Raw genomic sequence first — 21,964 nt, forward strand, 5'->3', positions numbered from 1 at the left:
GCTCATGTTGCACTATTGTTCGGTGCATTCCCCTCACACGCCCTCTTTGAGTGACTTTATAAATGGAGTCATACGCGTGACGACTGGAAGGCACAAAATGATTCACAGGTGAGAACGCATCATGATTTTTAAAATTATTATTATTAGTCATCATAAAATTATTTATAACATTAAAATAGTTTTGGAAAATAGTCATATCAACTTCTTCCTACTCCCTTGAACATAATTGTGTTGAATGATGACTGATTTCTCTTTCCTTTTACTATTTTACTTACCTTACTTTCTGTCAATGTATTACTGTATACGTTTTTAATTAAATTCTCATGACATTGTTCTTGTGAAATTACAACCTATACGATTTCAATGCTGATTTTGTACTGGCGACTTTGTTCTTCACTTCATTCTAATATGCCTTACACAAATACAGTCAAACTTGAGACTCGTAAAAGTTTATTCTTGAAAAAAATTAAGGCTTTGTTTCCTCTCATAGAATTCAATTCCTGTTCATTTTTAAAATGATATGAATTAATGATATTAAGATATCTCATAAAAATAGATTTTTTTCCATAACTGCAAACATTTTCTCATAAATGCATCTTTTATCTCCTATAATTGCTGTTAGAATGTTTTTCTCATAATATTAGCCCCCCCCCCCCACCCCAAGTAAATGTTCTTTTTTTCATAAATGATGACTTTTCCCCAGCAGGTGGGTACTGAGGTTTGCACTCCACTCCGCTGTAATGTCTCGTGTGTCCAGAAAAATGTGGCTGGCGCTGCTTGTGTGCCAACTTAGTCTCTTAGGTGCCCGGGGTCAGATACCAGCTGAGTGCGTTACGAGTGACACAAACAGACCGCCAGGTACTGTATGTCGACACGGATGTATACTTTGTTCACTTTTTCTTTGTGCGTTGAGGAGGTCCAAGCCTTACATGCGTTTGTTTCAGAAAACTCCGACATCATGGTGTACTGCGGCACCGAGCACATGGACCTGAGCGTCTACCTTTGCCCCGTGTACCAAGCTCTCTACAACGAGTCCCTCATGGTGCTCAATAACGAGTTGAACAACGGCGAATGTTTCGGCGTGGCAGACTTCGCCGTCGACCCGCCCGTCTTGAAATTCAGCTTCCCCATCAACGAAAGCGCCACGTCGTCGTGCGGGAATGACTTTAATGTAGGTTATCGCGTCGTTTAACTTTGCGAGCTCAATGATCTGACTGAAGCCTTTCTCTGAAGATCATCAATCAAGTGGGCACCGGAGCATTCGCCGACTTCTCCAACGTCCAATATGTCAATATCTCCGGCACCGTCAACTCCATCGACCCGTCGGTCAGCATGATCAGCTACAGGCCACAGCTCATCTACATGTTCTCCTGCCTCTACCCCATGCAATATATCATCAACAACACTGAGCTGGGCGTGTGAGTGGGGGTGCGTCGTGGCACCGTGCCGCTTTTGTGGGTCTCTATGTCACAAACCCCTCTCTCTCTTTTGTTTTTTTTTAATTATATACAGAGCTGGTGTGAATGTGGCCATTAAAGACAACAACGGCAGCTTCATCAGCACGTTGAGCTTGGAGTTATATGAAGTAAGAGCGGATCTGGATTTTACAGCTGACTCATCCGTTTGCTGCGCTCGTGACCGTGTTCGGGTCGTGGGGCAAGCTGGAGCCCGGTGGGGAAAGTCAGGCGACGTGCCCGAATGCTCGCCTTGTCAGGATCAAATCCGTCCGTCCATTTTCCGTAGCACTCGGTCGCGAGGAACTGCAGCCTATTTGAGTTGACTTCGGGCGCGAGAAGTCAAGGAACACTGCCGACAAATGCAGGGTACATTGACAAGAAGATAACACGTGAAACTAACGATAATCCTGTCAAAATTTGACGACGGTAAGAAGTGCCCCATGAGAAGACAAATGAGACCAATTTGAAAAACAAACCAAGGGACTTCCTTGTTGCACCGGGGAGATACTGGAAACCCGCAAAATGGAGGAAAAGCTTTTGGCTGCAACGAAAAACGTTTTTGATGGCGTTTCCCCCCTTCGCCCACGTTGCTCTCGGATTGTTTGCAAGGTTTCTGGTTTTGTTTGAGCTCATCTATCGGTTGTTTCATGTCACCACAAGGCCAGAAATAGTTGTGATGATATCAGACATGTTTGATGTCGTCGTAAACCCAAGACTAGGGAAAAAAAAGAGACGTCTAAAACGGCTTGCATTCAGCGATGGAGAATATGTCAAACTCTAACACGTCCTTAAGACTTTTGCTTTTCAGCCCGAGACTGAAAATTGTGAGGTGTGAGCTCAGCTTTAGTCTCTGCCCCGTCGGACAACTTGGCAGGGAATCATTTGAAATAGTGCCAACCCAACTGGTTCCTTTTGAATGCGGTGTCGAGAAGAGAGTGAAGCCCTAACACTTTGCTTATGAAAGGCATTCCGGAAGCTTCCGGGTTCAAGCACTGACCATATTGTCCAATCTGTGTGTGAAACTCACAATCACTTTTCTGATCCATTCTTGCCGTCATATTTTAACCTTTGGTACTTTTTAACTCTAACTGGATCCTTTTCTGATTGGTCAGGACGATCAATTCCAAAACGCTCTGACCATACCAACAACGGGACTCCAACTGAAGACCAAAATCTACGTCGCCGTCCGAGCCTCCAATTTAACAGACAGGTGCCCGTCATCTTCTCAAAGCTTTCATGTCGTCTCGAAAGACAACTAAAAAGACAAGTGCTCTCGGATCTGTTTGAAAGATTCAACGTGCTGCTGGATCGATGCTACGCCACCACAAGCCCCTACCCAGCTTTCGATTCCTTCTACGACCTTTTTATCGGGTGAGCGGACGATGGCTTTGCGCTTAAAGAGTGGTACGCATTATGATCTCGCCGTTCTCACACACATACACACCCGCTATGTCCTCCCCCAGCTGCACACGTGACGACCAGACCGAGATCATCCTTAATGGTGAATCCCAGGAGGCGCACTTTTCCTTTGAGGCCTTTCGATTCGTGGAGCACAAGAATCGAACCGTGTCCACTTTCTACCTACACTGTGTCACGAGGCTGTGTGAAGTGTCCGCCTGTGAGGCTCTAAAACCGGTGAGCCTCCGAATGAAACTTCACCCTGAAGCCTGTTAGGTAACATATCGACAAATGAGCAGACACGCATGGCGTGCGGTTCATGTTTCTTTCCCTTTTGTTACACGCGTTGATCTTCTCTTCCGTGACAATGGAGCTGTTCCCTTTCCTCCCGAATGCTAGCCTCTGATGGCTTCATTTCCATTAATCAGTCGGTGGCCTTCGAGCTCAGTGGTCCCTAACCACCGGGTCGCCGATCGGTACCGGTCCGTAGGTCTTTTGGTACGGGGCCGCAGAGAAAGGATAAATAACTTACATTACTTCCGTTTTATTCATTTCGGAATCTGAACGATGTATTATTTTGAAAATTTACCGACTTCTCTGTTACATACAACTACAGTATATCACTCTTGACGCGGGTTGAGGCGCATTTCTCGGTCAGGTGATAGGTTACGATAAGATATCCTTTATTTGTCCCCCACTGAGGAAATTTACCGCTAAAATGAAACCCAGGTGCTCGCAAAATGAGTTAAAAACAAAGGTCTTGGAAAGTTTTTTTGGGGGGGAAGGGGAAAAGGCCCAGCCAGGAGACAGAACGACTACAACTTTCAAGAAAAAAGGCCACATTTAATAGACAGTATCAGGAGTCCCACCTAAATTATGGATCTATTTCAACGGGAGGTTCCTACGCACCTAGCCCGTATTTTTCATGCACTTTTTATCTGCGGTGTACAGCATCTTATTTTGAAGGCACGTTTAAACGTTACCACAGTGACGAGACAGCGTTACGGCCAGATAGGACGTTCTTCGGGTCAGGATTTGTGTTGATTACGTTTCGAAAATACCAGTTTTCATGGCGGTCATTACACATCATTTTGTTGTATTTATCCGGCCTCAAAGGCTGGTCCTTGAAAATATCGTCTGGCATTAAACCGGTCCGTGGGGCAAAAAAGGTTGGGGACCGCTGTTCTAGCTAACATGGTCCGACAAAATAGCGAACATGCTGATTATTATTCCAATTTTTTTTTTTACATTGTTTGAGGAATTTTCCAATTTCAGTCCTGTCTTACGTCATTTTCCTTGAAGGAGGAATTTAGCCTGCTGGCTAACATACTGTACGGATGGGCCAATGAGTATGAATAATGAAGAATTTATTTTCTTTGAAGTTACAATGAGATGTTCCTTTTGACCCAGAATGAAAATGGGAGTCCAACTCAAAGTAGACAAATGAAAAATATCGTGCAACTTGTCATGGCAAAGGGAAACTTACTTATGATATATTTGATTTTTACACATTCCATCCTGCCACATTTGCGCCCAGCTATCCGTCGTCGTTTTTTAAAAAATCTTGTATGTGAAGAAAAGCCAAGTTTAATCGACACCACGAGTACTTCCGACCGCACAGCAAGCTACGTCCATTTTAGAAGAACATCGCTTAATTAAATAGATACAGGACTACACGCTTTACAGGAGCTGCAACGGGTTTCAACAGGTGCAAATGGTTAGTTTGCCGTCCGGCAAAATAATAACCTTTGTTCCTACAAAGGCTGGGACGTAACATTGAAAATCAGAATTGGGAAGCCCTGGAGGAAAAAAACAACACATATTTGTTCCGTTTGGTTTGAACAGGTCTGTTCAGGTAGCCGCAGAAAAAGAAGAGAGGTTGAGGACGTGTTGGCTAACGCGACAGTGACCTCGCTGCCCATTATGGTGGCCAAAAAGAACAGAGGTGTGTATTTTAAATATATGTTGACACCCAACACACACACACACACGCACTCCATATAAACCAGGGATGACCAAACCTTTTCCACTGAGAATCACAGACAGGAAAATGTATGGAAGGCCTCACTTCACCTTGTGATGGTTAACATATGCTAAGCGGGTAAACATTTAAAGAAAGAAAAAGTCTAAATTCCAGCTTGCCGTGGTAGGTGATTAAGTACCAAATTATTATTATGCGTGTGACAGCAGTTAAGTAAATTAAATAGTGAGGGAATACTGTCAGGGAATGTGCAGCAGGCTAATTAAACATTAAAAAAAAAAAAAAAGGGAAGTTGGCCACAAATGGCGACTGGAATAGAACGTCTTTTTATTCACCCACATTGTGTTTGAGTTCATGTCTTTTTTTTAAATATTTTTCTTTTCAGATTTTCAAACTAACACAGCTTCTCATGGTAAGAATGTATGCATCTTTATTTAGAAAAAAAAAGCCATTGGTATGAAGTCGTCAGTAACTGAATTTGTGCCTTATTCTTTTCCTTGCACATCTAAGATGTCGGCTTTTCGTTCTGTCTCCCTCTCTGTTTACGATCCTCTGGACGGGTTGAAACTGGGAAACTAAATTCCTTGCATGTTTTCCATATTTGGCCCTTACATACCAAGTATAGTGGACAACTGCTTAGCACGTCCGCCTCACAGTGCAAAGGTGCAGGGTTTGATTACGGCAATGGCCTTCCTGTGTGGAGTTTGCATGTTCTCCCCGGGCCTGAGAGGGTTTTGTCCCGGTACTCCAGTTTCCTCCCACATTCCAGAAACATGTATGGCAGGCTGATTGAACACTCAGAATTGTCCCTAGGTGTAAGTGTGAGCGTGGGTGGTTGTTCGTCTGTCTCTGTGTGCCCTGCGACCGGCTGGCAACCCGCCTACTGCCCGAAGACGGCTGGGATAAGGCTCCAGCACACCCGTGACCCTCGTGAGGATCAACGGATTAGAAAATGGATGTATAGATGATTCTAATCAATGTGTATATTTTTTCATTTTTCAGGTGTATCAGCGAGACCCTACAGAGACCTTGTGGTGGCGGTCATCATCAATATCGTCATCTTGGCTGATTTTAGATTCTAAATATTTTTTTTTCTGAATATTTACCATGTTTAGCTTCCCCCCCAGGGTTATTCAAAAGCACCTTATTTGTAAATGCAAACTTTAACAGATGCAAATTGAAGAAATGTTTTGTACGTCTGTAGTTTAGTGTGAACATCAACAAAAATATACTTGGTGTCACATAAGAAGTGATGACAGTACAGAATGACTAATATATACGTAGAAATTAAAGTCAGTTGAAGTTTTATTCATGTTTTTCATCACATGCATGCAGTCAAAATGCAACCATTGAAGTGAAAATACTGCGATTGGAAAAAGTGTTTTGAAGAAATGCCAAGAGTGTCGACTATTTTTAGTAAATTGCAAAAGGTTCTGAATTTCTGTTCCAGCTACAGCTGTTGTAAAATCGCCATATCAATATAGATGTATTGTATTATATATAGTCCATGCTTCACAGTAACCAATACATCTATCAATATATTAAAGCAATAATATGTAGTCATGTTACAATGAGCTACAGAAGTTGGATAGCTTGTAAACAGGGCCGTAGCCAGGGAAAATATTAAACAAGCGCCAGAGGGGTAAAAGTACAAAGGTTTGAAACTTTATGATTATATTTGTTAATTCTTTTTTTAAAAATATTCGATCCAGCTTTTGCCTAAAAATTAGTTATATTTTTTAACAAATTGGGGAAATTATTCGAATTTTACAACTTGTGTTCAATCTTCAAACAAAAGTAATAACCCACTTTTTTTCCTGTAATTATTCTTACATAGGTTTTGTTCCTTTGGAAAATAAATAATAATAATAATAATAATAATAATAATAATAATGAATGAATTACTCTTAGTGACATACAACTTAAAAAAAACAAAAACATGTCATTTACAACTTATTTATTTTCACCAAATCTAAGTAGTGTGCAACTTTTGCTATTTTTTTTCTTGACTTGCAACTTGATTATATGAGACAAACAACTTTTGGTTATTTTCTAAAATAAATAATTCCAAGTAACATACAACTTTTTAACCCCCCTTGCCCCTTACCAAATTATTCTAAGTGCACAAGTTTGGGTTGTGCTCCAAAAAACGATTTTCAGTAACATACACTTTTTATGGTTGATTTTATCTTGTGATGATTTTTACAAGCAAAACTTTTCTTGTTTCTTCGTATGTGTATTATTTTTTTTTTAATCCCTTAAAATAATGGACAGTGTTAGGACAGAAAATCATGGTTTTCCAGTTTGGTTTATGTCTCTGTACTTGTAGTTGAAAGAAGCTTCAGGAGTCGTCATGAAAGCAGAAGACATCCATCCAGAGTCGTGGTCATTACAACTTTTACAATGTGGACCGTATTTGTTTGCCACTTTGCACAACCGGTTATCCATTTGCATACACAAAAAGTGGGGACTTTATCCCGGGCTACGGCCGCGCTTGTAAAAAGCAACTTGTGTGCCGAGTTGAAAGGATGCTTTCATGCAAGAGTTGCATCAGTGCGTGTCCAAGGTGAAAATTGCAGTAATACACAGGCGACAATGACACATTCATTCAACGATTTAACACGTGATCGACAAATGGGCCTCTTGTTGGGAGTGAATGACTTTCACACATTAAAATGAGGGAGTTGTGTTAAACATTTTTTTAAGCTCCCTGGTTCTCGTTTGTTCATCTTTGGCCCCGCTGAAAAATGATCGAAAAGGAATCCCATCAAGAAGTCGTGATGGCTTTTGGCTTAAGGATTTTCAAATGTTACTTTGGAAAGCTGCGTTGCAAGCAAAATGTCGACGTCAACTTATCTGAAGGCCGTTTTGGCCGAGCTCATCATACGCAACGGCAACACGGCCTCTGCCCATTCATTGGGCCACGCCGCCATGCGCGCCCAGAGCGCCACCTCCTCAGGAGTGGAGTCCATCCAGTCCACCGCCGAGCCGTAACTCCTTCCTGAAGAGAGATTGAATCTTTTTTGTAAGATGAATTTCATGATTCAGTACAGTCAAAAAATATGTTGTTTCCATTCTTCGCACTGCACACTGGAGGTGGTCACTAAAGACAATACTAACCACAAATTACGACGGGTATAAGTACTACTAGCACCATTATTCCTTCTGTGACTAGGTAACAACAAATAACTATGTTAAGAATAAAAATAACTTCCAGAGGTGAACATTCCATCAACCCGTCACTGACGGATGCCCGTTTTTCTGACGAATGAGGGCAAACTTCCAAAAAAAAAATGTTGGACGAAGCACTGATGGAGGTGGATTTTCGTCTGTGGGTGTGCCAACAGAGCTTTTAGTCCGTCACTGACGGACACCCATTTCACCGACGACCGATGGAAACACGCCCTTGCCTGTCTGGCTTGTGTTTGTCCCAGGGGGTTAAAAACATGGACTTCCAAGTGCATGGTTAAAGGTTAATCTATCCATCCATTTTCTCCTCACAAGGGTTGCGGAGGGTGCTGGAGCCTATTCCAGCCTTCTTCGGGCAGTAGGCAGGAGACACCCTGAACTGGTTGCCAGCCAATTGCAGGGCACACAGAAACGAACAACCATTCGCACTCACACTCACACTGCGGGACAATTTAGAGTGTTCAACCAGCCTGCCATGCATGTTTTTGGAATGTGGGAGGAAACCGGAGCACCCGGAGAAAACCCATGCAGGCCTGGGGAAAACATGCAAACTCCACACAGGAAGGCCGACGCCGGGATCAAACCCACGACCTCTGCACTGTGAGGTCGATGTGCTAACCACTGGGCCAACGGTCCACCCTAAAGTAAATTTAGAAAATCTGAAATGAAATATTTTATGTCACAATTCAACAAAATAATTTTTTTTAAAAGCATGAAAAAAAACATTTGGTATTTCGTACATTCGACAAAGTAATCGTTTTCCTGAAATCTGATGCCATTTTGTTAGCATGGTAATAGCTATGTAGTTTCAGTTATTGTACGTTTTTTAAAAAGCATTTTTTTAGTTTTATTTCATTCACAAAATAGTTTTTCAATGTTAGTTTAAGTTCTCTCTGTAGTTTTTGTTCATCAAAATAACCTCGCCTCCATGTACTCGACTGTGTTCAAGTGCAGTACCCGTGCCAGCTCCGAGCCTGACTCCGCCCAGCAGGCTGCTGGCCAGCTTGTCCCGGTCCCAGACGCTGAGTTCCACACAGGCCTCGGCGAGGTCCACTTCCCTAATGCCGTCGTATACCATGGTGTGGTTGAACACTGGATCCGCCGTTTTCCTCAGCACGCGCGTCTTCTGACGACTCTTGCGGCTCGTGTCGGGCAGCACAAAGCTGGAATGGGCGCCAGAAAGGAGTCAATACATTTGGACATCAGCGCTAAAGATTTCCAACTTGTGCAGTGCGTACCATTTCACGTAAGGGTCGATGGTGGCTCTGATTAAGGGCAGTCTCTTGCATTCTTTCACCCAGATATGAATCTCTCCTGTGGTGGGAGCGTCGTTAGCTAAAGCGAGAGAGGGAGACACTATTTGAACCCTTTCATGCACAAATAATGATAACCCGTAACCTGATAAGCTGTCCACTGTAGTAACCGCACCTCTGAATGCGCAATCATCACAAACTGGGTTGATACATGCAACTGGCACGTGCTGCTTGCCGTACGTCTGCACGTCGCCACTATAACGTTTGCAGATACATTTATTTGACCTGCTTTTCCCAAGTCTGGCTAATGTTTTTAAACCAAAAGTTAAATGTTTTTGTGACATATTTAGATTTGCTGATTGGGAAATAAAACCGCAGTGAAAAGGCACAGGTTGCGGCAGATCGTTCTCTGCCGCAATTAAGAGGGCGTACGTGAGCAAACGGGTACGTTGCGCTCTTCTTCTGTGCGATTCTTTTTAAAATTTGCTACGTCGGACAGCCAGAATGGAAGAAAATGATTATATATCGAAGCTTAAAAACTTCTCAAAACTGGACTTTCAGTCAAAAGTGGACGTGATTAACACGGGTAGACCAACGCCGGAGCGAAAAGGTTTGCTTCAAACTACGGGACAGCCCGGACAACTTTTCAAACGGAGTGGTACAGCCGAAAAGAACGGTGATGTGGCTGTCCTTCGAAAACCCGTCTTTACCGTTTTCCCTGCCTTTTGTTCTCAACTTGTGACAATGTCTGGACTAACACGGGATATTGTGACATGAAAAGCGCAAGGATCGATTTGGCATTGAACGAACAGCGGAGGCTCAACGTTAGCATCCGCAATGCCAAGGTAAGGGAAAACCGAGAGATTGTGAAAGACATCATTCATGCAACCTGCTTTTTCGCTAAACGGGAGTTGGCACTTCGTGGTCACGACGAGAGGGCAAGCTCTTCTAATCGTGGCGATTATGTAGAACTATGACATGCTTTTGCTGAGAAAGATGAGAGGTTAGCTAGACATTTGGACTCATCCACTGTGTTTTCTGGCTTGTCAAATAGAATACAGAACAATGTAAATTTCCCCAGTGTGGGACAAATAAAGGATATCTTGATATGCTTGATAATAAATGATCTAAAAAGGGAGATCAATGCTGCCCCATTTGTTGCCACAGAGTTGGACGAGACTACGGATATCACAAACAAAGCACAGATCTCTGTTATTTTGCGCTATGTAGCCAAAAGTGAAGTGGACTGTGGTGATGGAAGCATTCTTAGGATTTGATGACGTAAGTGATGATAGGCGAGCCCCTGCTGTAGCTGCGTATGTCTTGGAAGTGTTGGAGAAAACGGCGGTGTTAAAAAACTAGTAGCACAAACATATGATCCCGATCGCTGGGACATCCATCTATCCATCCATCATCTACCGCTTATCCGGGGCCGGGTCACGGGGGCAACAGCTTTAGCAGGGAAGCCCAGACTTCCCTCTCCCTAGCTACTTCGCCCAGCTCTCCCCGGGGGATCCCGAGTCGTTCCCAGGCAAGCTGGGTGACATAGTCTCTCCAGCGTGTCCTGGGTCTTCCTCGGGGTCTCCTCCCGGTGGGGCATGACCCGAACACCTCACCAGAGAGGCGTTCAGGAGGCATCCGAATCAGATGCCCAAGCCACCTCATCTGGCTCCTCTCGATGTGGAGGAGAAGCGGCTCGACTCTGAGCCCCGCCCGGATGACCGAGCTTCTCACCCCATCTCTAAGGGAGAGCCCGGACACCCTGCGGAGAAAACTCATTTTGGCCGCTTGTAACCGGGATCTCGTTCTTTCGGTCACAACCCATAGCTCGTGACCATAGATGAGGGTTGGAACGTAGATCGACCGGTAAATTGAGAGCTTCGCCCTTTGGCTCAGCTCCTTCTTCACCACGACAGACCGATACAACGTCCGCATCACAGCAGACGCTGCACCGATCCGCCTGTCGATCTCCTGCTCCCTCCTGCTCCCACTCGTGAACAAGACCCCAAGATACTTGAACTCCTCCACTTGGGGCAAGATCTCCTCCCCGACCCGGAGGGGGCACTCCACCCTTTTCCGACTGAGGACCATGGTTTCAGATTTGGAGGTGCTGATCTTCATCGCAACCGCTTCACACTCGGCTGCGAAATGCTCCAGTGAGAGTTGGAGAGCCCTGTTTGAAGGAGCCAACAGCACCACATCATCTGCAAAAAGCAGGGATGCAATACTGAGGCCCCCAAAACGGACCCCCTCAACGCTTCGGCTGCACCTAGAAATTCTGTCCATAAAGGTTATGAACAGAATCGCTGGGACAATGATACTCAAATGATGGTCACTGGATATGATCGATGGCTGTCAAAAGCATCGACATGCTTTTTAATGATGGCATTTTCAGTGAAACCGATGCACTTTTTAGAGTGCTGCACAACAAAGTCACGGACATTGGATATTGTTGTGCGCGAACCCACGACACCATGAGACGGGACTTTAACACACTGTATGAGCGATTTGAGCAGAAATGCAGCACACTTGGCCGAAACGACAGCGGAAGAAATCAGTCGGTCAGAGATGAGAGAAAACAAATGTTCGACAAGATTATGGACAACATCAGTGTTCAGATGAAAGCTAGGTTTGATCATTTTGTGAGCGAGCTTTCCTCGGTCTGGTCGACTGTACAAAATTTAATGAGATGTCACAACATTTTGATGACACCAAACTGCAGAGCCTGTCAAAATCTTAGAACAAAATAGATTACCGGTAGTCTAAGAAAAATACAATAGAACCCTGGAGAACCCACAGGGTCAAATTTTGGATATCAAATAACCAGTAGCCGTCATTGTCATTTAACAGTGCATCATGAAAGTTGGGTAGCTGTTCTAAACACTTCAGATTGGTCAACAATTTGTAAAAATATCAGACCCACGTGGGGGACCGAGTATAGATGTGGGGGGGAAAAATTGACTAAATTTGGACATAGGACAATGTCATGTCCAGCAAGCAAGATGGGGGGGGAAAATCATGACAAAACCTAAATGGACGAGGGGAAAAAAAAAATCTGATGTCTCATTTTAAGGAAAACTTTACTTTTTATGATGATTTTATAATACCGGTACCTTCACTGTGAATGACCTTGGGCAGGAAGCGTACAGCCACTCTCATCTCTCCTCGCCCACTTGAAGGCGTCAGAGTTCTTCTTGTCTAAAACAGAAGACAAAACAAGCACGAGACTGCAAGATTCCTGAAAATTGTTGGAGCTATATTAAAAGATTTTCTATTTGTGACGTGTACTTTTGGGTCTCAACACAAGATCGCGCACAAGTACCGGAGAAGGGATCAACGTAAGATCCTGGTCATGAGCACCAAGCGGCTGAAGGGGACTGACTGCATATAGTTTGTTTGTTTTTTAAACTGTGTTGCGGCCATACGAGTTTAGACATTTTGAGTTAGCTTTCAGACCAGAAATAACAATTATTTAAAATAATTCTTTCGAAATGGGCAAGCTTCCACTGCGTCTGTGGATATACGTGTGCTTGTGTGTGCATTCTACCCTGGCTCTGAGCGGCAAGTCGTTCATGTGGGTGTGGTCAAAGTCCCACTTGGAGAGGTCCGTGTCCACCTCCCCCAAGAAGTTGTTTCGGCCAAACGTATCATGGTGCCACACAGACAGAACCAGCGTCTGGGTCCTGAGATACTCGCTGCTCACGTGATACTGAAAAACCACGTGGGGGCAAATGAATGACAATAACAATAATAATGTGCTGTAGATATTATTACGTTGTGGAGATTAAATATGGGAAAAGTGCGTTTCTGTGTCCACTTACCCTGAGGATCTCATTGAAAGTCGGATTAAGTGTCTTTTTCTTGACAGATGTTTTCTTTTTGCCAAGGTGAATTTTGTCAGGAACAAGGTAACTTTTGACATAGCTGGGAAAAGCACACACGCACACAAATTTGGTTGGGAGCTAAAATTCTTTATCACATGAGGAATAGCAGCTGGCTACCATCAGGTACCCGTGTCCCCCACCATTTTGAACTGCTGTAAAATATTCATTTTCACCGTTGAAAAATTCTTGTTTTTTAAAAAAAATATGTTTCATGTTTTTGAATTTTATTGAATTTTTTTAATCTATCCATTTTCTAATCCGCTTTATCCCCACAAGGGTCGGGGGCATACTGGAGCCGATGCCAGCTGTCTTCGGGCAAGAGGCGAGGGACACCCTGACCTGGTTGCCAGCCAATCGCAAGGCACACATAGACGAGCAACCAGTTGCAGTCACATTCACACTTGGGGACAAATTAGAGCGTTCAATCAGCCTGCCATGCATGTTTTTGGAATGTGGGAGGAAACTGGAGTACCCGGACAAAACCCTCTCAGTTCCGGGGAGAACATGCAAACTCCACACAGGAAGGCCAGTGCCGGAATCGAACCCTGCACCTCTGCACTGTGAGGCGGACGTGCTAGGCTGTCGACCATTGTGCCTCCCGAAAAGGTATTTAGTTTCAAATATACAGAATCGATGACAATTGGAAAATAGTTCGGCTGACGGAGTCCAACGTTGGCATATAATCAACTGCTTCAAACATGATTTCACTTTGGAGAGCCACAATCTAGAAAGTTCATAAGGAAGCTCTCTGGGTTTCCATTTAAACTCTTTGGTGATGTGACAACACATCAAGCACTATTCTGTTGGCAAATGGGTTTAAAACTTAATTATATTCCCTCATGACATTGCACATGAAAGATAAAAGTTGTTTTTCATTTTACACTCAAATCCATCAAGACTCCAATGTAATTTGCTACCCGGCCGCAGTGAAGCCTTAATTTAGTTTCAGATGATGATAAGAAATATCCAATCAAATGTGATATTGTCTGCTATGCTGGTGGTTTATAGCTCATTTTGCCAGTTGCGAAATTGCACAACACCCGCTTGTGAATACCGCTGTGGTTGGGACCAATCAAAAACAGCCATATACTGTACAATGTGGACCCCAGACTTCCGAGACTCTGAGATAAGAGTCTACGTTAAAAATGCTTCCTCGACAGGACTCACGGGTCTGAGCGGCCTTTCTTGGGGTCAGCTGCCGCCAAGTCTCGGCACTGGGCCACAAAGATGTGGAACTCTCGGAGCTTTTGCACATAGTTGATGGAGAACTGGATGCTCCCTTGCACGTCCACGCTGCCAAAGTCACCGCTCTCCATGGTCATCACACTGCCGCTGAACTGCCAGCCAGCACACACAAGAGAATTTCAGCTCTCTGTATGTGACAATTTCATTTCAAGGGAAGACAAGTTTCAGACAAAATAAAAATAAAAAAAAGGGTCTGATGCAGACTGGGTGAAGTAACACAAGATCATCTTTGCAACTAGTAGTGAGTTTCGGTTTTTGGGTGAGTTTGCAGTTTCTGTTAGCAACAGTGAACTCCGCCTGTGAACATCACATTCGGCAGAACTTGTCCCGTATTTTCCCCACTAAAAGGCGCACTGGATTATGAGGCGCACCTTCAATGAATGGCCTATTTTGTAGGGTTTTTCCATACATTGGAGCGCACCGCTTTATGAGACACACCAGATGGCGCTACGCTCAAGGAAACACTAACGGAACGATCAGATGTCAGTAAAACGGATTTAATAAAGCAGCGACACAGTTCACTTAACCAACAGCAAGTCATAACATTGACTGGTTAACATTGAACTCTCCTGCCGCTGCTCTATTTCCGTGTTCAATTGCGCAACCCAATCGCCTTCAGTTTGGAACTCTGCATTGTCAGCATGTCTCGAGCAAGGAGCAATTTTGGGGTCAAAAAATTGCCAGAACGACCATAAACAAGGAGAATCAGATTTTAAGGCGCGCTGTGAGGTTTTAAGAAAATGGAAGGCTTTTAGGTGCACCTTTTAGTGCGGAAAATACAGTTAAGCATAATAGCAAGCACAGTTAGTGTAAGCGTTTCATGGAGCAGTGAGTGAGACATACAGATGACACAGAAGCCAAGTCAAAGGAGTAGTCCATCGGGTGGAAAATGTCCTCGTAAATGGGGCTGTCATCCTGCAACATACACGTGGTGCATCATGCATGGAGAGTCATGCATGCAGGGATGTGCAAGGAGCATGCCAACACCGCGCTTCTTTTTACCTGCCTCTGCAAGAACGAGGGGACAGACTTGCTCATCTTCTTTAGGTGCGCGTGGCCTAAAAACAAGCGAGAAGGAGGGAGCACCGTGGCACCTACGACACAGTAAAAAGGTAGAGCAAGGTGAAGAAATTAAACACAAGCCCTAAATATTTACGATATATGAGATGGTTACCGTCACCGATTTGCCTCGTGTCAGTCTTCAGCTTTGGTCTTCTCTCTTGTCCTGTCAGAGAAGATTAAGTTATGCAAGTGTAATTAAATGGAAGAAAAAAACAGTGAGGATGATGATGATGATGATGCTCACTTGGTGATAAAGATCCTGCCAGGTCCTCCATACTTTTAGCTAGACCTTTAGGCCGGGCCTCTGCTCGCCGCAGCGCTTTCCTCACCGGGTTCTCCTCCTCCTCATCATTTTTGCCTGGCAATGGTAAAAAGGTCGTGCAAATGTATGACTCGAAGCAGTGATTTCAAATATAGGACGAGCTTGATTCGATTGTGCTTAGTTCACTGCCAGCTAGCTTGTTCACAGCAGTTGTTTCGACAGTGCACAATTTGTTACGGGATTATGTTAATGCAAGGAAGTCACTCATTTGGAAGTCACTCATTTGGAAAAACTGAAACAAGAGGCAGGTCTCCATAAAGCAGGTGAAGTGAATAACATCCGACTGTGTTATTAGGAATTGTCAGAGCCAGCGCGGATGAAGTCCTTTGCAGTTGCTTCGATCATACTGGACAAGTAATAAAGAAATGACAACTGTGCTTAATGTTGTAAAACAACAGAGTGAAAGAAAGAAAATGTTAGCATTACTGGTGTGCCTGAAGAACTTTCCCAACCCTCAAGCCAAACATCAAAGAGTTTTGACAAGAGACTAACCTTGGCAAACAAAGATAACACAGACACGGATACAGTAAAGTGCCATGTGTTTGTTTAACAAATGTTTCAACAGAGATATTGTAGCTTCATTTTCATGACAACTCAGTTTTCATATTGCTTCTCTTATGTTTTTGTCAATTAGAACAGGGGGAAAAACGAATTGGAAGGCCAGATAGGATTTGTCAGACAAGTACAGATATGACACACAAACGTTTTGGAATGATCCAAAACACACCAGTTCATCTGTGAGGCATGGTGGAGATCAAGTCGTGACTTGGGCTTACATGGATGCTTCTGGAACGGGCACACTAGTCTTTATGGCGATGTAACTCACGATGGCTGTAGCAGAATGAGTTCTAAAGTCTACAAAACCGTTTTGTCTGGTCATTTACAGAAAAATACATCTCATCGGAAGAATCTTCATCAAGCAATAAAGACAATTACTCAAAACAACACTACCAACACAACGGGGGATATAGTTTGATTTTACATGTGGATGTTTTCAGTTAAAACATCGACTTGTATTAATTTGCATATTCATATGGGGCGTGGAGAGCGAGGAGTCTCCTACTCCAACGATTCTGCATCGATTGAGATGTATGAGAGGAAATTGATTTGATTCATCCGCACATACAGATAAATGCATCTGGATTTTTCTTTGTGGGTGCATGCGACTTTTTCTGGATTTGGGTCGTATGCTGTTTTAATATGAAAGCCACCCAAGTCTTTGTACATGAGGCACGTTGAAATGCATTTCAAAAGAAGAATGCAACAGTCTGGTGAAGTTAATTTGTCACAGGCTGGATGAAGTTCACACAAGTAAGGGTTATGCCACCAGATATTAAATCTCATTCATTTCAAATCCATCTAATAATGTCCGTTCCCATACTTATGCTCACTTGAAAAGTGGGTGGCGTCTAACAAAAGGTGCTCCACCCTGAGGTGTTTAAAACCTCTACATGCAAATACCATGAAATAAAAGCTGGACCTTTGAACTGCTCTCTCATATTCATCTTTTAATCTAACATCTAAATGTCTTCAGTATACAAAAAACAAAACAAAGGGATTGTCCTCGCCGTTCCAATACTTTTGGAAGAGACAGCACGTGCCCCGTCATTGACAGATTCTTTCCTTTGACAGGACTTGATAAAATAAGCAGAATAGAACACGGATCGATGGATATCGCTTACATTTAAAAATGTTCCTCGAGTTGGACCAGGATTCGGACGTGCTGGTTATAGGTGACTCGTTATCAGCATCTGTGCTTTTGTTATTTATCGACGCGTAAGGCGGACTCATTCTGGTGCTCTGATTGAATCTTCGCTCCTCTGAGCCTGTTGGAGTGCTGGTCCTCATAGGTCCACCAAAACCTTCCTCCTCTGGTGGCAGGGTACCCGGCTCGTTGGCCAGCCCCAAGTAGTGGCTGTAGTCTTGGGGCACGAAGGCCCTGGCGAGGGGTGTCTTTGGTCCATCAGAGGCCCGCTTGATGCCCCGAGCGCGATCGCCGCTCTGCTTCCTGCTTTGGGAGTCGACGGGGCTGACATGGATCTTGAGCGTCGATTCTTCCGGATCAACGAGTGAGAACATGCTGGCGGCTCGACGCATAGACCTACCGCGACTGCTGGAATGACTGAAACTATCCTTTCGTTTCCTGGAAGAACGAGCTTCCTTAGTTGGAGTTGGTGGTGGTCTTGCATCTCTTTCTTGCCTGCTTGAGTCTTTCAAGGTCTTTTTAGGTTCTTTCGGCAGACCCGACTCTGGCAGGTTCTTTTTGTTGTCATTGACTGCAACACGAGTTGTTTCAACGGGAGACAAGTGGCGTGGCTCGGGCTCAGAATCATGTAACTCTTGAGGTTGTGGCGGAGTATTGACTTGTCTTTTGAGGCCTTTGGGCTTTGAGTCTGTGGTGGCGTCATCCCAGAACTCCAGCAGACTGCTAAACTGTGCCCGGCTCCTGTCAAGTGTGGGCGAAATTTTATCTATTCTCTGATTTAGAGGCAGACCAGTCGAATCACCTCTATTGGAGTCTTCCCCGTCACTGCCTGAATTGTTGGCAATGGCCCGCAAGTCAAACTCTGATTTCGTGAACCTCTTGTTCAGCTTTGCGCCCCGCATCCCTTTGGGTTTACTACCATTAAACGAGGGCTTGCTTGCCTCCTGCTCCCAGAACATTTTGAGCTGCTTGATCTTCGCTGCTGTGCTTTCTTGCCGAGGATGGTTTTGTCTTTTGGGGGAATGAGGACTATCTGCGTCTCTGGTTTTGGGTGACTGCGCATGGTCTTCGCTGGAATTCCCGGGTGTTGTGCAGATGTTCTCTCCATCGTTTCCACAAGTCTTGAGGTCTTGAAAATGGCGGCTTTGAGACAAATGGATCTTCTCTGACTGTGGACTTGGGAGATCTATAGACTGGTGAAGCGTTTCTGGTTGACCTAAAGAGATCTGGGACTCTGGACTAGACCACAGAGTTGATTTTGGCGCTAGTTGCTCAACAAATAAAAGCTCAACATCTGAACCTTTTCTCTCCGCTACTTGGGGATGAGCAGTCATACTATCAGGGTTCCCCAAGTCAAAACTCTCCAACTCTTGGTCATGTTTCAATCCCACATGCTGACTTCCATTCACCACATTTGCAACGTAGGTTACCTTATCATCGAATACGCCAGAATGAATGTTTGGCGTCTTCTCGTTTCCTTCTCTTGTCACGGCGATGTCTCCGGGTGTTGTGGATGTCATGGTTTGGGGGTATTTTTTCGTGTTCTCCCCAAATGATTTCATTTCAGAGGTGTCGTGGCTTTCTCCGTCAACATTTTTCGCATCGATCAACATCTCGTTGGCCGGTCCTTCTGACTGACCTGTCGTGATTTCAACTGATTCCTTCTCTCGAATACTTGCAACGTCTTTCTTTAAGATCTTCTCACTTCCCAGCACATGCGTCTCACGGTTTCTGTGAATTTTGCCATTCAGCCAATCGCTGCCGTCAGTGCTGCGGTTAAACCAGTCGAGCACTTTTGAGATGGAATCCTCGTCGTTGCCTGTGGGACTGGAGATCTGCGTGGTCAACTTGAATGAGCGTTTCTGTTGAGATCTCTTCTGATGGGAGGGCTCAATAAAGTTGATGTCATAGGATATTGGAGGGTCTAAAAGTAAAGAAAATAACCCGTAAGAGGAACATGAGCTCTAGTAGCAAGGTAGCATCTGCCTTTCCCGAACACAGGCTGCAAGTCTTACGAGACAACACATTTTCGTTCATTACAATACAATACATGACAATTTATATAGCGCTTTCACAACAGCGGCAGCTGTAACAAAGCGCTTAACAAAACAGTCATTGACTACTGACCGCACAGATCGAGACTTACCGGCAGTTCTTTGCCATTCTGGCTCCTTCACCGAAGATATCACACTGCTGCCAATCACTGGATCAGAATCCTGCATTCTTCCGACAGTTAGACGCTCTCGGTGGGTGGAACTGTCTTCGATCATCTGTGCCGTGTCTCCATCAAGTAATGCGTCACCTCTAGTACATGTGATGAATAAACGAATAGTTTTTTTTAGAGCCAAATGTACAATGGTGTTTAAAAATCTAAACATACTTGTATGGCCAAATGAAGCCAGAAAAAAGTCTGCGCTAGCAACAGGTGTGATAACCAAGAACCATCAGGACTTCAGCCAATCAAGTCAACAGTATTTATAGAGCACTTTCAAACAGCAATCGCTGCATACAAAGTACTGTACATGGAGCAATTTAACATGCACAATAAACAGTAAGACAAATCGGTAATAAAAGGCGGTAGAAAGCACCAAACAGTAAAATCAAGAACAAATCCAAGTCATGCTGAGTCGAATGCCAAAGAATACAAGTGAGTTTTGAGGAGGGCTTTGAAGATGGGCAGCGAGGAGGCTTGCCGAATGTTCAGTGGGAGGTCATTCCAGAGAGAGGGACCAGCAACATAAACATAGTTCTTGCTCCTTCTAACAAAGTCTGGTCCACAGACCTGAGGCGCCAGGCAGGTGTGTAGGGGCGGATGAGCTCAGAGAGGTAAGGTGGCGCGAGATTATTCAGAGATTTGAATACAAAGAGGAGGATCGTGAAAAGAACTCTAAAATGAATGGGGAGTCAGAGAAGGGATGCCAGAGTAGGAGTTATGTGCTCCCTCTTACGAGTACCAGTCAAGAGGCGAGCAGCGGCATTCTGGACCAGCTGAAGGCGCTTAATGGAGGACTGGCTGACTCCAAAGTAAAGGGCATTGCAGTAATCGAGCCGGGATGTGACAAAGGCATGAATTACTGTCTCAAAGTGTTCATGTGAGAGGAGAGGTTTTATTTTGGCCAGCTGTCTAACGTGAAAGAAGCTGGATTTAACAACGGCACCAATTTGCAGATCGAGTTTGAAATCACTGTCCAGTTTAAGGCCCAAGTTTGAGACCGTTGATTTCAGATAAGGAGACAGGGGGCCCAAGTCTACAGGATGGAATGTACAAGGGCCACTGGGACCAAACAATATCACCTCTGTCTTTTCGTTGAAATTCAAGAAATTTTGTGCCATCCAGGTTTTGATTTCTTCCAGACAGGATAGGAGTGGCCTTAATGATAAGGTGTCTTTCTTGCTCAGTGGGACATAGATCTGGCAGTCATCTGCATAGCAGTGGAAGGGAATACCATGTTTCCTTAAGATGGAACCCAATGGGAGCAGATACAGCGATAACAGCAGAGGCCCCAGAATTGAGCCCTGTGGAACACCACATGACAGGGGAGCAGTGTGTGCCTCAGAGCAGCCAAGGCTGACACAAAAGGTTCTGTCAGCTAGATAGGACCTAAACCACTCAAGAGCACTGCCGCCAATGCCCACCAAGTGCTGCAAACGAGTCAGCAGAATACTGTGATCCACTGTATCAAATGCTGCAGTTAAGTCCAATAAAACTAGACACACGTGGTCTCCAGAGTCATTTGCCAGGAGGATGTCATTAGAAATGCGTAACAGGGCTGACTCCGTGCTATGCATCGTCTTGAAACCTGACTGGAAGACCTCCAAGATGTTATGTTCATCCAAGAAAAGTTTCAACTGCATGTTGTAATCAGAAGACAGAAGCGAGTCAGTTCCACAAAGGGTGCAATAGCAGCAGCAAATGTTAGTTTTCAATAACGTTACACACATTTTGCATGTAGACAAATTAGATGCTGTCTTCTTGCAAATGATGGTTGTAAAGTATTAGCATCATGGAAAAGAGTAACTTCTTATTGTGGGATTTTTTTTCCCACTCAATAAATGCATTTGAATTCAAGGTTGAATGTTCCTATTTTATCTATTCTTTTAAATTTTGATCTGATACTTTTTAGAAGAAAAAAAATAATTTCTTACAAAGTAGAACTTAAAGAAAACATCTTTACCAGTGGGACAAGGACATTATGTCATGCTACATTGGCTGCCCACTCATCAAATGTGAAATGACACAATGTGTATGTCTAAAATTCTGTCTTTTGTAAGCTTGTAAGAGTTCTGCAAATGTGCCTCTGAGTGGGTCATTCGGAATTTTCTCTGTGATCCAACATCTTCAAGCAATGGTCAGACTATCATGTCAAATTCAAAAGGTAAGTAGAGCTGCAGTGCGAGCACAGATTAGCATTCGCCAAAGGCGTTGTCAGTGTTCGCTTCGGATAAAAAGCATTCAAATATTTGGCAA

The 21,964-nt window shown here is 44.1% G+C and overlaps 3 protein-coding genes across 7 annotated transcripts in view; 2 read left to right on the plus strand and 1 right to left on the minus strand.

Annotated features, from left to right (window-relative positions):
• On the plus strand, window positions 1-6,144 carry si:dkey-4p15.5 (zona pellucida-like domain-containing protein 1). The gene is made up of 11 exons (XM_052077532.1): window positions 1-108; window positions 758-858; window positions 945-1,171; window positions 1,234-1,418; window positions 1,513-1,585; window positions 2,570-2,667; window positions 2,748-2,828; window positions 2,921-3,092; window positions 4,701-4,800; window positions 5,222-5,248; window positions 5,839-6,144. The coding sequence occupies exons 1-11, from the start codon at window positions 5-7 to the stop codon at window positions 5,916-5,918; spliced, it is 1,248 nt and encodes a 415-aa protein (XP_051933492.1). The 5' UTR covers window positions 1-4; the 3' UTR covers window positions 5,919-6,144.
• Window positions 1-21,964, plus strand: part of LOC127608420 (roundabout homolog 2-like) — a 150,422-nt gene that overhangs the window by 79,538 nt on the left and 48,920 nt on the right. The window lies entirely within an intron of this gene.
• LOC127608419 (synaptotagmin-like protein 2) overlaps window positions 6,125-21,964 on the minus strand; it is a 24,154-nt gene continuing 8,314 nt past the window's right edge. The window contains exons 7-19 of one of the 5 annotated variants that reach the window (XM_052077443.1): window positions 19,643-19,800; window positions 17,474-19,420; window positions 15,714-15,827; window positions 15,588-15,632; window positions 15,410-15,501; window positions 15,251-15,322; window positions 14,330-14,499; window positions 13,100-13,202; window positions 12,826-12,987; window positions 12,392-12,476; window positions 9,264-9,360; window positions 8,983-9,188; window positions 6,125-7,837 (exon numbers count right to left, since the gene is read on the minus strand). In XM_052077443.1, coding sequence (XP_051933403.1) covers window positions 7,689-7,837; window positions 8,983-9,188; window positions 9,264-9,360; window positions 12,392-12,476; window positions 12,826-12,987; window positions 13,100-13,202; window positions 14,330-14,499; window positions 15,251-15,322; window positions 15,410-15,501; window positions 15,588-15,632; window positions 15,714-15,827; window positions 17,474-19,420; window positions 19,643-19,800 — 3,400 coding nt within the window. In that variant the 3' untranslated portion in view covers window positions 6,125-7,688. Of the gene's footprint in view, window positions 7,838-8,982; window positions 9,189-9,263; window positions 9,361-12,391; window positions 12,477-12,825; window positions 12,988-13,099; window positions 13,203-14,329; window positions 14,500-15,250; window positions 15,323-15,409; window positions 15,502-15,581; window positions 15,633-15,713; window positions 15,828-17,473; window positions 19,421-19,642; window positions 19,801-21,964 lie in introns of all 5 variants that reach the window. The other 4 variants (XM_052077442.1, XM_052077445.1, XM_052077444.1 and 1 more) reach the window with 4 other exon arrangements.

The sequence above is a fragment of the Hippocampus zosterae genome, chromosome 10, assembly GCF_025434085.1.
Source record: "Hippocampus zosterae strain Florida chromosome 10, ASM2543408v3, whole genome shotgun sequence".
Taxonomy (NCBI): domain Eukaryota; kingdom Metazoa; phylum Chordata; class Actinopteri; order Syngnathiformes; family Syngnathidae; genus Hippocampus; species Hippocampus zosterae.